Consider the following 17,543-nt stretch of genomic DNA (forward strand, 5'->3'; position numbering starts at 1 on the left):
CTGAATGAATCACACACACAATGCTGACCTCAGGGCAGACCGTTAGAACCCGGTGGGTAGGAGCAGGGCTGGCCCTGCGCAACACTCGGGTGCCGGAAAGCTGGGGGCGAGATGCTGCTGGGGAGGCGGGTGCCTTTCCGTCCTCGGTGAGAAGGTGGCTTGTTCCAGAACAGCTGCCTTCAGGCACGTCGCCCACATGTCCGTGGGGTGAAAACGTAGATTGTGGTACCTCGTCCACCAGGACGGTGTCAGCTGGAAAGAGGATGTGCGACTGGAATGCAGTGGGATGAACTTGGGGTCACATTGAGGGTGTCAGTGGTGACACAGGCAGCCGCGCACAGTGACCGTGTCACAACCCGCGCCCCCCAACCACTGTCCTTTTCCTCTTGGTCCTGGCGCCTCCGCTCACTCCTCCAAGCCAGGCCCAAGCCGGTGACCCTCCTGTTGGAGTGGGTGGTGCTGCCCATTGTCTGTCAGGTGACCTCGTGCTGTAGTCGCCTTGTGACCAGTCTCCTGAGCTGCATCCTCGTCTCATTGCTCTGGCCCGGGGTGTCCTGCAGGGAGGACTCTGCCTGTGCTGGCACTGGGCTGCTTTGCGCTGTCGTGAGGGAGGTGGCTCTGTGTTTGCCTGGGTCTCGGCTCAGAGGCCGTTCTGCTGGGTGAGTCATCTTTGTGCTGTGGCCACGTGCGGGCGCTGGAAGGGAAAGCCCTCGGCACCGTGCACAAACTCGGGGGACGCTCACGGGCCCCGGTTCACGCGTGAGTCACAGCGGCCTCCTCAGAGCTGAGGCTCCTTGGCGCTCAGGCTGGATCCCGGCCATGGCTCCGGCACGCACCCAGGCCGCCCCGCTGACGGCTGCCCAGGGAGCCTGCACAGCGCGGCTTTGACGCCAGCTCTTGTCTCAGGTCGAGTCCCGTGGGAGCGGCTGGTCCTCTGGGTGAGGAGAGCCCGAGGGAAGATGCCAGAGGAGTGATAACTGCACCTTTCAGGTGGCAGACCGGACCCCTGCTTAGAATCCGTGACCCCCTGACGGGATGGGGCCCAGGTGCTCGGGAGGCCGCCCTCCTCGGGCTCGGCTGCTGCCCACACCTTTGCTGGCCTCTGCCCAGAGCTGCTCTCGCCGGCCCGGGCCTGTGCTGTGGTTCAGGTGCCTGTGTAGGAGCAGGTGCTCACACTTGATGGAGGCCAGGACTCTGGCCCTTAGCAAGGATGGGAGGGCCCTTCTCTGCACCTTCTCACTCTGGGCCTGCGTCCCACGCCCTCCGCGTGGCCTCCTCCCCAACAAGTGTGTCCCCTTTCTGTGCAGGCAGCATCATCCGCTGCATGCGGCGCCTGGAAGAGCTGCTGAGGCAGATGTGTCAGGCGGCGAAAGCCATTGGGAACACGGAGCTGGAGAACAAGTTCGCGGAAGGTCAGTGTCCCTGGGTGCCTGCTGTCCCAGAGCACCTGTCCATCCCGTCTCCCTGGGTGGCCGCGAGCGCCCTCTAGTGGCGGTTAAGTAAAGCTTTAGTGTCTGGGTCAAGTTTTTAAGATGATGTATGTTTATGTGCCCCTCCGGTGCCCGCACTAGGGACACGGCAGGGGTGGCCCGGCCTGCCTGGAGCTCCTGTACCAGCGCGGGAGACAGATAACAAACCAGCCCTCCACAGAGGATGGCCGGGGGGCGGGGCCGGGGGGAGGGGACGCTGGACAACACGGCCCTTCACCCAGGCTTGGTGCACGTGAGTGCTGGCAAGAGGCCCGTGTGCTGGAGCCGAGTGGGCGCGGGAGGGGGCGGTGGCGGGAGAGATGAGTGTGTGGCCTGCACTCGCCTCCCTCAGGATGACCCGCAGGCTTCGCCGTCACGAGTGCTGGGCAGACGGGGGTTCTCCCAGGCCGTTGGCTGTTGCTTTGCAGGCCTGTCTGTAGAGTAGACGGTGGAAGGAAGCGGGGACTCCAGCTCCAGACAGGACGGCTAGAGCCAGAGGGTGGCGGGGGCCAGGATTGTCAGTGGGCTCACAGGGTCCGAGCACTGGCCCACGTGGGGCTGAGCAAAGAACCCCACAACCTCTGCTGCCACCTGTGTCCATGACACCTGCAGACGTGGCCTGACGCCGTGTGCCCGAGAGGAGACCTAGTCACTCCGGTTTAGGTCTAATCATGGGAACTGGGTAAACGTAAACTTTATCTTGGTCCTGCCTCAGAAAGAATTTCACATGGTTATTGAAAATGTAGTGTCTTCAGGTTGAAAATTCATGCTTTTGGGTCATCTAACTTCTTTTGACAGTTTAGTCCTTCCCCAAATAAGGTTTTTGGGGTATTTTTAGCCCCCACCCCCACTCCACTCACACATGCGTGCGCGCACACACAAGCACACTGGGGCACAGGAGAGTCACACACACATACACACACACACTGGGGCACAGGGAAAGTCGTGGCATCAGACCAGGGTGTGGTTTCCAGGTGGCCCCTCTCACCTGGCTGTGAACTCACCAGGTCTCATTCAGACCAGCAGGGTCGTGTGCTGTCTCTACAACGGGGGGATGACATTCTTCATGGCCTCAACAGCTAAACTGAGCCGTGTTCTCTCCTCAGGCATCACCAAAATCAAGAGAGACATCGTGTTTGCCGCCAGCCTCTACCTGTAGGAGCCACAGGACGTGGGGTGGCCCATCCACCTCCCGTCGGGTTGCAGATGACCACATGCACGAGCAGCGCTCGGCTCGCCCTCCCACGACAGTTGTCCTCAGACATGAACACACGTCATTTGAATCAAGCACTATCGCAGACATTTGTACATAAGCGTTGCGTTTTTAATAAAAATGTACAGGTGAGGCATTGTTGAAAGGCTGACATTTCTTCGTGGACTTGGAGCTATTAGACAGCCGCCGTGTTAGGGAACTATGTACACACAGGGAAGTGAGCGTGGGAATAGCAGCAGAGTCCCTCCCAGGCTGTGCACACAGGGACACGCCCTCTCTCTGGGCAGCATCCTTCTCCCTCTGCCCTCACGCCTTCAGGGCTGATTGTTCCGGAAGTGATTCTCCCCCGAGGCCGTTTCATGCAGGTTTGTATGAGAAGCCTCCTCCTTTCTTTCCTTAAAAGAATTTCTCTCCTTGAAGAAATCTGATACATACACCACCTACAGGGAACAGATTATACTCAGAATAAGGTTAGAAGCCATAGGCAGAGTTTCAGCAAGCAGTGTGCAAAACTGACTCTGAAGAGCAGGACACGCATTGTGGGTAGGACTAAGGGCACAGCCATCATGCTACCAGGCATGTCTGTCCACGGGGTTCATCCGTGGAGCTGCGTTTTATGTTGGGGGCAAAGAGCCTCACTCTGCTGGCAACTGTTATTCTTCATGTAAATTTGCTTTTTTCCAATTCATTACCAACAAGAAGACGGCTGTAGTCGGAGCCTTTCACAAGGAGCACACGGGGACTCTGGTGTCCATCCGTGTCCACCCTGACGTGACTGGGCAGCCCTGCACTCTGTGCCACCGTGGTCTCACAGGACGTCTCTCCACTCAATGACCACGTGCCATTGCCACGCGGGCGTGCCTGCCACCTGGTACTCACCACCAGCACGGCCACCAACGCCCCCTGGATGAGCCCCGTCAGCACGTCGCTCCAGTGGTGCTTGTAGTCGGACACGCGAGAAAGGCCCACGTAGATGGACGTGGCCACGAGGCCGAACTGCAGTGTGGGCCGCAGGAGCCTCGCCCAGTCCGCCCGCATCCTGGCCTGAAGGTAGAGCTAACAGAGAGATCGTGTCAATGTGCAGCTGAAATGACTTCACGTCAGGGGTCCCCTGGCCTCTACAGGGCTGGTGTGTCTCAAATGACCCGCAGACATTAATTATTAGTCATTAAATAGCCGATATTTTTATCACATATGGAATAAGGCTTCAGGCAAGTGTCCTAAAAGTTCACCCCTTTAAGCAGAACAAAACAAACTACTACCCAGGAACTTCTCAGGATTTACTGCCTCCGCCTGGTGTGCCGCCGCCTCGCCCATGTCCCAGGGCAGAGGGCGCCTTTGGACTAGGGTTTCAGCCCCGCAGTCTGTCCGGGGCTCACACGAAGGCGCGTCTTGGGCTGAGCCTCCCCGCCAGCCTGTCTAGAGCAAGTCGGCTTAATGCTCAGCAACTGACACCCGGGGCGCCACTGCCTGGGCTCGCTCACAGGTAAGTGGAATCACTGCCTCAGCCAGCGCCGCTGTAGTCCAGCCCTCGCCCCCCAGCGGGTTCTCTGCACCCCTTTCCCACCTAGCCCTGAGCGCTCCTCCCGGCCGCCTGCCTGACAGCGCAGCCTCAGGACCCTGACGAGGGAGAAATCTGAGTTTCCTATGAGCGCCTCTTGGCAAATCTGGGCTCATTAAAAGCACGTTTTTGGTCTAATTTCTGTCCAGTGACGACCTAAAAACTCAATAGAAAACTGTGTGTGTGGCTGTGCTTATTCAGAACAGACAGGCCCGGCCCAGCTGTTGGGCACACTGGGCTCCGTTCTCAGCAGCTGGGAGCACCTGGTTCTGAAGGTGCACGCCCGGTGGGGGGCTCTCAGCTGTGGGCTTAGGTGCTGCGGGCTTTCCACAGTCCCCTCCCCCCAACTGGAAGGGAGAGAGCAGTGACCCCTCGGGGCGGGCAGCAGGGGCGGGCAGAGTTTGACCAGGACAGCCCTCACGACTCATCGGGGCCTGGGCAGTGCAGGCCCAGGGGGTTTGCAGTGAGGGTTTAAGAGGGAAGCGGAGGGATCACCACGAGCTGAGAATGGATGTGGCCCCCCACTCCCTGCCAGACCCGAGGGGCTGGGCTAGCTGAGACCTGCTGGCCAGCTGTGCCCACCTGTCCTGAGAGGAGGCGTGAGGTCAAGGACACCTGAGCCTCCCAGTAGAGCCGCTCCCTCCAACAGGAAGGGACGCCTCATGTCCTCCACTAGCCTTTACCCAGCCCCTCCCCAGTCTCCTCTGCAAAAGGGGCAGCCAGACCAAGGCCGCAGGAGCGAGGGGGGAGGGGGGACAGCTGCAAACAAAGCCTGTCCCTCCCCCGTCTCTGGTAGGAGAAACCGACCAGTCGGTGTCCAAGCAAGAATCCAAGCAAATCAAACCACCCCAGAGGGCGCACAGCCGTGTCAGGAAGCAGGAACTAGTGGAGACGAGCCAGCCTTAGGGTCCACCTGGGCATGAGGGACAGTCTGGGCAGCAGCCGTCACGGCCGTGGCAGATGGGCACCCACTCTAAGGAGCTCACGGCACAGCAGGGGGCAGGTGACAGGCGTCAGCTGACGAGTGCGTGAGGTGGTCCACGGGAGGCCACATGCACTCACACCGCGCACCAGGTGAGGGCGGGGGCTGCAGGGAGAGCCCCGACCTGCGTCACGCAGGCACGTACTCACCGCCAGGAACAGCATGCAGTACATGGAGAAGGAGGAGTGGCCCGAGTAGAAGGACAGCCTGGAAGAGAGGAGAGGGCTCATTCTCTCCTGGAGGCCCAGGCGCCCCCTTCCCCTTTAGAACCAGGAGGGGGAGGCAGGGCAGGGCAGGGCAGCGCGGGGCGGCTGTGACACTCAGGATGGCCGAGCCCTGGAGCCAGCCCGCCAGGCTCGCCACAGCAGCTCTGACGCCAGAACCGGCCCAGGGCCTGCGGGTTATTCCCCACCTGCAGTCGGCCCCGAGGAACGCGCCTCTGGAACGTTCAGAAGTGACTGCCTTTTGTAAGACAAGCTCTGAAGTTGGAGACAGCGACAGGTTAGTGTTCTCAGTGGGTACATGTCCAGCTGTGGGCTCCCCCAGGCTGTAGGGCTGCTTCCCCTGCGACAGCCCTGGGGTTGGACGTGTCAGATGCACCGTTTGGCCGCCGAGCCTAAAGCATTTACTCCCTGGGCGGGAGACAGCTGCTCATCCTGGACTACCAGGGACCTACAAGGTCTGCGCACACCATGACGCGTTGGAGATGAGAGCTGCACTAAGTGCTTTAAATCGAGGACGAGGACGGGAAATAGGGGGGACGGGCGCAGTGAGGAGAACAGAGCCGGCCCTCAACTCGGGGCCGGCCGCGCCGTCACGCAGGCCCTCACAGGGACACGCACCTGCCCTCCTTCACTTTCTGCGCGTTCCCTCGGCAGACGTAGTTTTCAATGTAACCTTCGCTGCTGCAGTTGATCTTTGACCAGTCTGGGTCGCAGACGTCCAGGAAGTGCGGCCGCAGCCTGCCGATGGAGTACTTGGCGATGTCGGTCAGGGACTGGCTGGCGGCCGCGCCGAACAGGAAGGTGCCCACGGCCTTGTAGATGGTGGCCACATAGTTATTCCTGACGAAGGAGTCCGAGTGCAGGAGGTTACAGTAAACACACAGGGCTTCTCCGAGGACCATCTGAAAAAGAAACAGAAGAACCTGTGAGAGCAGCCAACGGGCACGTTAAACAAAATTAAAAATAGAAAAGAAAGTGGTAAATCACAATAAAATTATTTTAAAAACAACGCTCCTTTCTTTACACATGCGGAGTCCACTTAGGATAGCTGAGCACAAAAAGGGGGTCCGGTCAATGGCCAAGCCAGAGGACTGTCCGTCCCCTACAGCCTTGCTGCTTGTACGGAAATAAACAGTTTGAATAAGCAGACAGCGATGTGGACAAGAACAGTCCGTTCACAAAACAGACCCCCATTGGAGCATCCCTTATGGAAGGCTACCTCTTCGTTCTTCCCAGACACTCCGTACATCACAACAGCCATCGTGTTAAAAGGGGAGAAAAAAAGGTGGATGAGAATTTTAAGGAGTAAAACATCGAAAATACAAGCAGGGACCTAGCCCTGAGGGCAGAGGAGGCCGAGGGAGCAGGAGGCCGGGCGCCCTGAGGCCCCTTCTCCAGGAAAACCGCCCAGGGCCTCCTCCCGCCGCCGCCTGCAGCTCTGCAGGCCACGCCTCCCAGGCCCCGTGCAGCGGGGACCAACTTGCAGCCATGGAATGAGGTCAGAGGCACAAAAAGGTCCACAAATACTTGACAAGTTCACAGACTAATACCCTGAGAAATTAAAAAAACACACACACCAAACGGCAACATGATAAAAATTACATTTGCTAATAAAACCAGCCACACGAGCTGCTGGGCCCAAAGTAACGGCCTGAGCGGCCTGCTGCCGAGTCCCGCGGAGCGGCTGAGTCACAGCTTCCCGCAGCCCTGCTGGCTCACTGCTCCGTCCACGTAAGGACGGTTCGTCTGCACGAACGGTTTACGTGCAGACCGCCCCACCACCTCACGGAAGGAGCTCAGAACCCGGTCCCGATGTGCCTCCTTCCCGGCCCCCCAGCTCCCCAATCCCTCCTGAGCTGGAACTGACGCTGGCCAGGAGCCCTTCCTACAAAAGCAGGTGGATGTCCAGCTCCCTAGGAAGCCGGTGCCGCCACGTGACCTATCACATGACCTCACTGGGTGCTGAATAAACTGAAGATGCTGCCTCGGGGTAAACGCGTGGAGCCCACAGGAGGCTCCTGGCTGGGGTGCTCGTGGGCAGATCTCGCCTGTCCTGAGACAGGCCCCCGGGGGGTGGCCACACTGCGGGCCTGCCCGGCCACCTGCTCCACCTCCCGGGCTGTTGGGGGCCCGGCACCGGACAGACCGGTGGCAGGACAGACTCCGGTTTGGCTGTGGAGCTGGCCTTGGGCCGCTCAGAGCAGGTGCCAGTGTGTCAGCCCCAGTTGGGCAGCGAGACCTCACGGCCCAGCTGTCACCGCGTGAGCCGTCAGCCGCTTTCCTGAAACAAGGCTGGACTTGCGGAGCCTCCTGTCAGGAGGAAGGAGAAGGACCGGCTCTCGCCCTGGGGACAGAGGAGCTGTGGGCTCCGGGTGCCATGCAGGCTGACCCACAGGAGCACGCGCTGAAGCGTGACTGCGACAGGAGGCGGGACTCTGACGCCATTCCGATCGTGGGCTCCGGCTCCAGTGAGAAGCGGGCCAGAGGGAGGTGCTGAACGGCTCTTCCAGGTAAACAAGGGTGAGTCTGCATGACCGGCACGGGGCAGCCATCTTTGTGTTTCGTTTACTCTCTCCTCCTGCCTTGGAGCCACGTATGTCCATTCTCAACCCCTGGGGCGCCCACACTCACGAGACCTAATCTATGGCCTAATTTCAGAGCCGGGGTGACGGTCACGCATGATTCACTCAGACCCGAGAGACAGAACAAACCAAGAACTGAAGAGACGGGGAGCAGAGAGGACGCTGTTGAAGGTCAGTCTAGTGATGACCTGCTCGGTGTGACCCTGTCCATCTCTACGCTGTCGCTACGTTCATCTTCGCTCGGGCCCACCTTCCCAGAACAGTGTCCAGGACCCCTGGCCGGTTCCACTCCTGCCTCAATACCTCCGAACACCTCGTCCCCTCATCCTACTCAGTCTCCCTCAGAAGTCGCAGTCGTTCATCAGCAGGCACAGGGGGCCGGCCCTCGCTGCCCCGTGGGGGTGCCGGCCAGCCTGCCACGCCTCCTCACTGAGCTCGCCTACCGCCATCGTGTTTGTGGATTGTCTGCAATCCACGTCCGAGGCCTGGGTGAGTCTGAGTCCTAGGCCTAAACGGCTTTTGAAGGAGATGGTTTACCGTCCGACCACGTGGGCCTGCAAGAAGCTGAGCTAATGAATACACTGCACGTGAACCTCTGCCTCGAGCAGCGTCTGTGCCCGCTGACGGTCTGTGTGAAGACGGCACGTCATGCACCGTGCGACGGGCGGGTCATGGCGTGGAGCCGGCCCTTGGTCTCCTTGCTGTTGCTACTCTCCATGTGAAGACAACGTGCTCACGGGGTGCGGAAACGGTCCAAGCTGCGTGTCACTGACGGGACAGGAGGGCTGGGTGCTGGGCGGCTGGCACCCCGACCCGCAGTGTGGCCGTCTGTCCTCTGCAGCGACTTGGGCAGCTGCACCTGCAGCTGCATCCGTTACTGAGCGAAGCCCAGGAAAGTAGACTCCTCTACACGCTCCGTTTAAATAGTATCTCTCAAGAACAGACTTAACAAAAGACCCTACTCCAGTGATGGCAAACCTATGACACGTGTCACCTCGTTTTTTTGGTTGATTTTTCTTTGTTAAATGGCATTTAAATATATAAAATAAATATCAAAAATGTAAGTCTTTGTTTTACTATGGTTGCAAATATCAAAAAATTTCTATATGTGACACGGCACCAGAGTTAACTTAGGGTTTTTCAAAACGCTGACACGCCGAGCTCAAAAGGTTCGCCATCACTGCTCTAGTCTCACTCCACCCTCAGTGGAAGAATCAGAGACGTGGCTCTCTTCCCTTCAGCAGCAAACCCCGCAGAAGGACCTTCGGTTAAAGGGACCACGAGTTCCTAACCCTCGCCCTCCGTCGGAGTCTCCGAGGTCACTGCGTAACCCCCGCGCCAGGACCGGGCGGCCCCACCGTGGCAGCCAGGACGCCCTGAGGAACCGGCACCGCTGCCTCCAGGGACTGGTCTCAGGGACACCGAGCAGAGGTTTTCTTGTGTCGATGATGCACCGCCATCGCGAGTGATTCCCCTGCAGAGCTGAGGACTGTGGTCATTCCTGAGCAGGACATTCCATTTCTGAATGAAGAAGTGTCTTTATTTTTAATTAATTCCCAAAATGACAAACCTGAGGCTATGATCTTGTCGGCCTATCTCCTGGATGGGACCACGTTTTCTGCTTTTGACTAAAGTCTTGCTTCTCCAGTTATAAGCTATGAAGAACAAATCCCAGCCTCTCTTCTCCGGGCCGGGGCCACGTCCTCTCTGTGGCCTGAGGCCTCCCCAGAGCAGGCCGGGCTCGCCCACCTCGGTCACTGCTGACCACCCAGAGCGCCGGCGTTCCTCGCTGCTCCTGGTGTGACCTGAAAATCCTCTGAAGTGACCGTGGGTTAAGTGAAGGCTTAACATTAGTTATCAAATTTTCTTTTCCCGAATCAGTAACTAGAAAGTAGGTACAGAACAGTCTACCCGGATTCCGAAAGTTATAAACTAACATCCCACCCCTGTCTAAAGTAGGGACATGATATAGCATCAGCTCTCGCAGGATTACTGAGCGAGAGCCAGAGCTCCAGCAGCCACTGGCTGAGGCGCAGCGGGCTCCTCCGGGGACGCGTGGCTCTGCTCTGGTCCCACCGACAGCAAATAACAGCTTCAGGCAATGGTGAAAGCACACACATCACTTTAAGGGTTATGCACTCGTCATTCACAGATAACACCAACATTAAGCCCACGGACCAAAAGGGAGAATGTGAAGAATGGATGTAACTTACGACGATGACACTGAATGGAATGAGTATTCCCCCCAGTAACGCATAAGGGATGGTGTCTTCCTTGTAAGGGTACTTGATGGACACGTCATTACAGAACAGTCCTCGCTGGAAGGGGGTGTGCCTTGAAGTGAGAATTGCAAAAGGCAATCCGGCTAGCAAAGGGAATAAATGAAAACATCATTAAAAGTGGAGCATCCGCACGAAGCAACGGCAACAGTGACCCCAGGGCTGTCAGCACGCGGGAGGGCGCAGCAGTGCAGGCGGGAGAGGAGGTGCAGGCAGGGCCCCCGCGTCTTCCACAGGCAACGCCCTTCCAGGCCTCCTGGCACACTTCTACCCAGAGGGACTCTGCCCTTCCTGCCCAGCACCCCACGGGTGTAGGGGTGCTCCCTTCTCGTGCCCTTGTCATTTCAGCACTAGTTTCAAACCCATTTGTCACAGACTTTGCTTTCCACCCAGGTCTAGGCCACACCACACTCAGGCCCTGTCACCGGCCAGGCCACCCAGGGCCTGAGGACGCTCTCCCCGGCGCTGGGACTGTCCACAGCGAGGGCACAGCGGCTGCGGAAGGAGCTGAGCTGCAAACCAAGTCTCTAAGGAAAGACGCACGTCAGACCCTCTGCTCCCGCAGCGCTTCCCTGAGGACGGTCCCCGCTCACCGCCGGAATGCCTGGCTCCGGCTGACGCGGACTCCAGAAGCCCTTCTCCTCTGCTGCCCGAGCTCGGCAGACCGGTGCACACGGCAGCACACGGACTGGTGCCAGCTGGCACTAAAGTCACAGTTTAGCAGAAACCCTCGACACGCAGTCTGCCCCAGTGTCTAAGTCGGGAGGGTCCCCGCAGTGCCGCCCCCGCTAGGCTGACACGCTGGTGTTCCCGCACAACCACTCCCAGTTCTCATGGGCCCGGGGAGCCTGAAGGCCACGCTCTGCTCTCTGCGGAGCACGGCCCACACGTCAGCCAGTCGGGCCCACGGGCAGGTGGGAAGGAGCGGCACGTCCCTATTTCCCGTATCCTCCCCGAACACCAGCGCCCGCGTTCATTTCTCTGGGGCAGCCACTTTGCCATAGCGTGAACTCGGTAGAGGTCAAGGTGCTCACAAGGTTCCCAAAGCCATATTCTCATAAATGCTACATCTTAAGAAAAACCCGAGTAGAGCTGACTGTGCTAACTGACCCTACGCACCTCCCACTGTCCGCATTCAGGCTCCAACACAAGCACAGCCCTTCCCCAGGCTCAGCCCCCACCACACCCCCCGCACGAGCGTTTCTTCTGTTGACAGAGATCCACCGCGTCTAGAATTCGCCTCACTGGCGAGAACTCTACGCATAACACACTGCATGTTTCTGAACTGCTTTACATTTTCAAAGAGCACTCTCTTGGAGTAAGATATCTGGTACAGAAACTGAATCCACATCTGATTAGTGCCTAAAACTTGGTAGGTTTTATGTCCTTATTCTCAGAAAAAATTCACATTTATTGGCCCAAATACAGTGGAAAATGTTTTTAGCAGGCATATTAAGTTGTGGGTTTTTTCCCCTTTGACTACAGAAACTATGTTAGAAATTATTCTTAGATTTAGAAAAATATTTGTGGGTGTTTAGAATAGGAGGAAACAAAATAAAGTCACGTACATGTATAACTAGTCCATTTTTAAAAATAGGAATATTCGAGTGGACAAATACCGAGTCGATCGTGGTGCGAGGGATCCCGCTGGACGCGACAGGACACGGAGCTGAGCGCCACACAGGACACTCGCGGCACCAAGTGAGGGGCACGCGGGCACGCAGTCGGTCTCGCTGCCACCGGCCCGGGCACCGCTCACCTGCTGTCGCCAGGCAGACCTGCCTTTTGCAAAGCTTTCATCTACGTCACATGGGGCGTGGGGTTCTGTGATGGGAGGGTCATCATGTGGGAGCATGCAGCTTGCTCCTATCTGCTGCTGACCAGGGTCCTGCTCTAGCTCACGCGGTGACGTCTGCTTCATCCACTCGCCAGCCGACGGACGCTCGGGTTTTCTCCAGTTCTGTCCTTTATGACGAATGACCAGGGTGGTGCCCTCGGACAGACAATGGTCACACATTCGGCTTCCTGAGAAGCTGCCGGCTGCTTTCCGAGTGGCTGCAGCACTGCACCTCCCGCCTTCTGCTCCTCAAGGCGCCACATGGCTGGTGACCTGAGCCCACTGAGAGTCAGGCCCTCTGCACGGAACTCTCACAGCCCCCCTCCCTCCAATGCAGCTAGAACACATGGCAGAGAGCACAGGACACGGAAACACTTCGTTTCCACACACTCCAACCACAGAACCTCACCCACTGCCAGTCATCGCAAGCCCATCAGACGTGGGCACCCCTCCTCTCCAACCCTCCTGCACAGACACTAGCCGCTCGATACGTCACTCAAATACTAACGAGCGTGTAAGTAGGAATACTGCCGACGGGGTGTCCGGCTAACCATGGGAACTACACACACACCCCCCAGCGATGCCACAGGCTCACCCACCGGGCGGAGATGGAAGCCTGCTCCTTTGACTGCAGGACAGTATCCCCTGGGGTGGACAGGAAACAGCAGGTGCCCAGGAGAGAGTGGTGTGCACGCCAGAGCCCACAGCAGCCAACCGTGAGGGACACGCGGGTGCAGGGCTAAGAAATTCTGACAGATGCCAGGCCCCTCGAGACCTGTTGCGAGGTCGGGTACCACGCTCAGTGGCACAGAAACACACTGAGCAGAGAGGGCGATGTCCACGTGTGGGTTCTCAGGGCTCATGTCCCTCTCCCGACGCCTGCACTGAAGGGGGGGCCCAGCTGCTGAGAAAGGGCTCTGCTGTTTCACCAGCTGCCTGTGCCGCTTGGCTAGCAGCTGTGAGGCCTGTGGGTGGGGAGTGCACGTTCTCCAGCAGACCTTCTGCAGAGCTCCCTTGTTTATTCTCCCAGATGGAAAATGCCAAGGAGGAAAGTCAATTTTGAAAATACATTTCTCAAAAGATGCCAGGAGGACCTAATATACAATCACACTGACAAGATAGCAGAAAGACTATGCTGATGCCGTCTTTCTTTTCCTTCTGCTTATATCTATAATAATAAAAGCATAATATGCTAATTAGACCAGATGTCCTTCCGGACGACCTTCTGGACGAAGCTGGGGCTGCGAGGGAAGCCCGGGTTCCGGGTGCCAGAGGGAAGCCCGTGCTGGCAGCTGGGGAAGGAAAGCCTACTCTTGCATGAATTTCATACATCAGGCCTCTAGTATGACAATAAAACTCTGCTGACTATTCTATACAACAGCAATGAACAACTGAAGACCAACATTAAAAGCACAATACCATTTATGATAGTCCAAAACACTGAAATCCTTAGGTATAAACCTCAAAAACCGTGTAGGCTCCGTGTGCTGAAAGTGACAAAACACGGATGAAGTAAGTCAGAGGCCCAGAGGAAGACTCGCTGGAAGAGTCAGCAAGGGGAAGGCATCAGTTCTCCCAAAGGATGTGACTCTTGCAGAGATCCAGCCAGACTGCTGGTAGACACACTGACTCTGAATGTGTGTGGAAAAGCAAGGCAACCGGAGAGCTAAGAGCGTTTTGAAAAAGGGCTCATTCTTTGTACTGTACAGTTCTGTGACTTTCGACAAATTCAGAGTGTCCCCAAAACCGTATACACACTTTGAGTATAAAGTCTGTGTTTATTAACATACTAGAGGCCCGATGCATGAAATTTGTGCAAGGGGCTCGGCCCTTGCAGCCCGACTGCCTCGCGGCCCCACAGCCCCGTCCACTGGTCATTCCGGAAGGTCGTTCCGCGCTCTGGTTTAATTAGAATATTAGCTTTTTATTATATAGGACAGTTCATTTTTCACATGCATTCCCAGTTATCATGGTGCAGTTTAGATCACTGTAAAATATTCAATGTCTCTTTAGGAGTTTTGTATGTTGGTCTCACACACACACACACACACACACACACACACACACAGTTGGCTATACTATATTATTTTAGGCTAAACATAAGTTTACTAAAAGGCTGTGCTATAGAATAATCAAGACCTAAGAAAAGCAACTACTCACAGGCAATGTAAAATAACCTGGCAAATGCAGAAAGTAAGTTTTCTATTCCCAAACTAGATCCATTTTAAACTCTAGAAAAAGGATATGCATTGCAATATAGGGGTTTGGGACTTAACTTTCATCACTCTAAAAGTTGCATACAAATTCAAGCTTCGATCTTTTTCTAGAAATGTGACATTTATGAAAGTAAATGTATAAGGACCTGGGGAGTGAAAAGGCAAACCTACACAAAGCCAGAGGGAAGGGAAACATTTAGTGTGAAATTAGGTCCTTAAAACCACAAAAGAAACGTTAAGCCAAGAAAACATAAAAATCTAGTCTTCCCATTGGCTGAGGCCTTCTACATCTGAGGTTACATGTAAACTATGAAAATGAACAGACAAGTCGCTGCGGCCCGCCGGCCGCACATGCAGTCCCTGACACAGCCACATGCTGCTACTTCTTTTAACAGAAACATTTTCATTAGAAAATCTTTGCAGATCATCGCTCCAATATTGGGGATAAGAACACAAGGATTTACCCAAGTCTTTTCCTACTACTTTTTGAAAATTTAGCTGTATTTTTCCTAATTTAAGCTGTTTGATATTTATAATAACTCAAAAATGTTCATTATACAAAGAAGTAAAAAACAAGGCACAAACCGAGTTTGCAGTGTGTTCACAATGGTATGAATGCTGACCAGCTAGCCTGGCTGGTGTGGCCATTGGTTGGAGCTTGGTCCTGTGCACAAAAGGCTGAAGGGTCAAAAATTCGATGACCAGGCGCAGCACACACCCAGGATATGGGTTCGGTTCGATCCGTGTCGGGGTGTGTACAGAAGGCAACCAATGGATCGCTCCCTCTCTCTCGCCTCTCTCTCTCTCAATGAATAAAACCATGTCCTCGGGTGAAGATTTTTTAAAAAACCTGTCCAATTAAAGGAAATACTGGTAATATAAGAATGTTAATAATTTTCTTTGGTAGCAGAACTAATTAGGGTGATTTCTCCTTCCTTTTTCCTTTATAACAGATTTTCTTAAATTCACTAATAAATATGTATTATTTTTATAATTTAACATTTTTTAGAAAGAGATGAAATGACTAAAAGTCACTTCCTTATCCTCAAGCAATCATCTCCTCAAGTACAGGGTGGTTCATAGAAAACTCTGCCTGGCAACAGCTGCTCACAGCCATGGCTGCAAGCCAGGCCTGGACTGCACCCAGTGGCGACGGCACACCTGCTTTCCTGCGCACAGAGGCCACGCTGCCGGAACAGCAGATGCACCCAGTTATGGTGGAATTTACCTCTTGGGAAAAAGTATCTCCTTAAACTAAATACAGATGTTTCTCCCTTTTTATTCTTATGTAAGTGCTTATAATCAAATTAGAGTGTATATGCTATCTATGGAAATATTTAATACGAGAGGCCTGGCGCATGAAATGTGTGCACTGGGGGAGAGGGGTGTCCCCTGGAAATCGGGCTTAAGCCAGCAGTCAGACATCCCTCTCGCAGTCCAGGGCTCTCACAGTCCAGAACTCCTTACCACCCGCCTACAGTGAAGGCAGGAGAGGCTCCTGCCACCGCTGCTGCACTCGCCAGCCGTGAGCCCAGCTCTGGCTGAGCAGCACTCCCCCAGTGGGAGCGCACTGATCACCAGGGGGCAGCTCCTGCATTGAGCACCCGCCCCCTGGTGGTCAGTGCGTGTCATAGTGACCAGTTGTTCCCCTGTTCGGTCTATTTGCATATTAGGGTTTTATTGTATAGGATATCTTGGAACCTAACAAAATCCAAGTCCCCTTCACAACATGGTGCTAAAGACTATTAAAAAATCTATTAGACAAAAGGAACTGAGATATAAACTAGAAAACCCAAGGAGCAGGTTATTATTCAGAGGCAATCTGAGGGCAAACCAGGGAAGAAAAGAAAAGCCAGCCTCCCTGCTGTGGAGACAGGCGCTGAGCAAGCCCACTCCCTGGGGACGCGGGCGGTCGGAGGAGAAACCTCCCGGGGCCGCAGGAGACACGGGGAGGCTCCGGAGTCGGAGCCCAGGGTGAAGGACGTGAGCGCGACAGCTTAACTGTGGGTGGCACTTGGCTTAGAGGGAACCTCCCGGGTCTCTGACAGCGAAGCCCCGCACCAGCCCAGACCGACGACCTACCTTCAGCACCGCACAACCTCAAACCCCTGGCCCGGGCTGAGGCGTCCTGAGGATTCTATTCTGCACATGTCCTATTTCTCAGGTTTAATACATGCATCTGTCTCCTTCACTATGGCCTCAACTTCCATGTAATGATAGGATAAAACCAGCACAGTCTGAGCTTATCATGTTATTCATCAACACAAATCGCCTTCTGGGCTTGCGCAAGTGTCTTCACTGATGTCTTGAAAGGAGTTGCTCCAAATGACTGAGGTGAGCCCTCCCCGCTAACAGACCACCCGTCAGTCTTCAGGACGACCCCACTTGTTTCTGTGGCATCGCACCCCCTTTTCCCGGAGAAGCTGCCCCTGATGAACACAGCGGCCTGCTTCTCGGGCGGTGGGCAGTCAGCACACCCACACTGGGAAGGCCGGGGTGGCCTCACCCCCAACGCCATCACTCCACCACCCTCCAGCACCACACACCAGCGCCACCTACCTATACGTGCATTTACTTACAGAGGAAATGGGTAACCCAAGCCCCAGTACGGTGAGCATGGTGCTGGTGACGGTACTGTCATGGTACGGGTACCGGATGCTGTTGTCTTTACAGAAAAAGCCTCTCTGAAATGGGTATATGTGGCCCAAATTTAGAGCAGCCATGGGCATGGAAGCTGTTGGAAGGGAAAAAGACACACATGGTTACATTCCATTCACTTCATTAGGAGCCAAGTCTACTGCATTGGGGGGCACATCTTAAGCATGTTCTGCCCTTTCCGAAAAGGAACCCGTGCTCCACCGTCCCAGAGCGCAGCGGGCAGCAGGCAGGCCGCTCGCCCCGCCCGCCCCACCGAGTACAGGCCTACTCCTGCCCTGCCCGGGTCACCGACACGGAACCGGGAAGGCACAGCGGAGAAAACGCACGGTCCTGCATTTACATCTCATAACTAACTCGTTTTTTATTGAATTGCTTCATATCTTAAATATATTCAAGAAAAAAAGGAAACTCAGTAATAACATTTAATAATCATAATTATCAAAACAGCCAAATGTGGTTAAGGAGGAGCAAGGTATAGAACTTTGTTTCACATTAAAATTTAAAATATGGTTAGAAAACAAA

At 55.4% G+C, this 17,543-nt stretch overlaps 2 protein-coding genes across 5 annotated transcripts in view; one reads left to right on the plus strand and one right to left on the minus strand.

The window, feature by feature from the left end:
* The window catches only part of SKIV2L2 (Ski2 like RNA helicase 2), a 51,857-nt gene extending 49,041 nt beyond the window's left edge, over nucleotides 1-2,816 (plus strand). For all 3 annotated transcript variants that reach the window (XM_015562657.1, XM_006761779.2, XM_015562658.1), the window contains 2 exons: nucleotides 1,308-1,412; nucleotides 2,576-2,816. In XM_015562657.1, coding sequence (XP_015418143.1) covers nucleotides 1,308-1,412; nucleotides 2,576-2,628 — 158 coding nt within the window. In that variant the 3' untranslated portion in view covers nucleotides 2,629-2,816. The remainder of the gene's footprint in view (nucleotides 1-1,307; nucleotides 1,413-2,575) is intronic.
* PLPP1 (phospholipid phosphatase 1) lies at nucleotides 2,776-17,097 on the minus strand. Of its 2 annotated transcripts, XM_015562659.1 has the most exons (6): nucleotides 16,943-17,027; nucleotides 10,245-10,396; nucleotides 6,068-6,351; nucleotides 5,375-5,432; nucleotides 3,562-3,738; nucleotides 2,776-3,122 (listed from the first exon to the last, which is right to left on the minus strand). In XM_015562659.1, the coding sequence occupies exons 3-6, from the start codon at nucleotides 6,349-6,351 to the stop codon at nucleotides 2,997-2,999; spliced, it is 645 nt and encodes a 214-aa protein (XP_015418145.1). In that variant the 5' UTR covers nucleotides 10,245-10,396; nucleotides 16,943-17,027; the 3' UTR covers nucleotides 2,776-2,996. The 2 variants fall into 2 exon arrangements, with proteins under 2 accessions (XP_015418145.1, XP_006761840.1); XM_006761777.2 differs by lacking the exon at nucleotides 10,245-10,396 and having other exon boundaries at nucleotides 16,943-17,097.
* Between the last annotated feature and the right edge of the window lie 446 nt (nucleotides 17,098-17,543).

Source organism: Myotis davidii, unplaced genomic scaffold (genome assembly GCF_000327345.1).
Source record: "Myotis davidii unplaced genomic scaffold, ASM32734v1 scaffold496, whole genome shotgun sequence".
NCBI classification, from domain to species: domain Eukaryota; kingdom Metazoa; phylum Chordata; class Mammalia; order Chiroptera; family Vespertilionidae; genus Myotis; species Myotis davidii.

Bases quoted from the DNA above. Each gene is read 5' to 3' on its own strand.
- PLPP1 (XM_006761777.2), bottom strand. From the start codon at position 17,092: ATGCCCATGGCTGCTCTAAATTTGGGCCACATATACCCATTTCAGAGA. The intron at 3,739-5,374 runs GTGAGTACGTGC...TCTCTCTGTTAG, and splicing joins ACTGCATGCTGTTCCTGGCG to CTCTACCTTCAGGCCAGGAT. The intron at 3,123-3,561 runs GTGAGTACCAGG...TGTTCCCTGTAG, and splicing joins CGTTGGTGGCCGTGCTGGTG to GTGGTGTATGTATCAGATTT.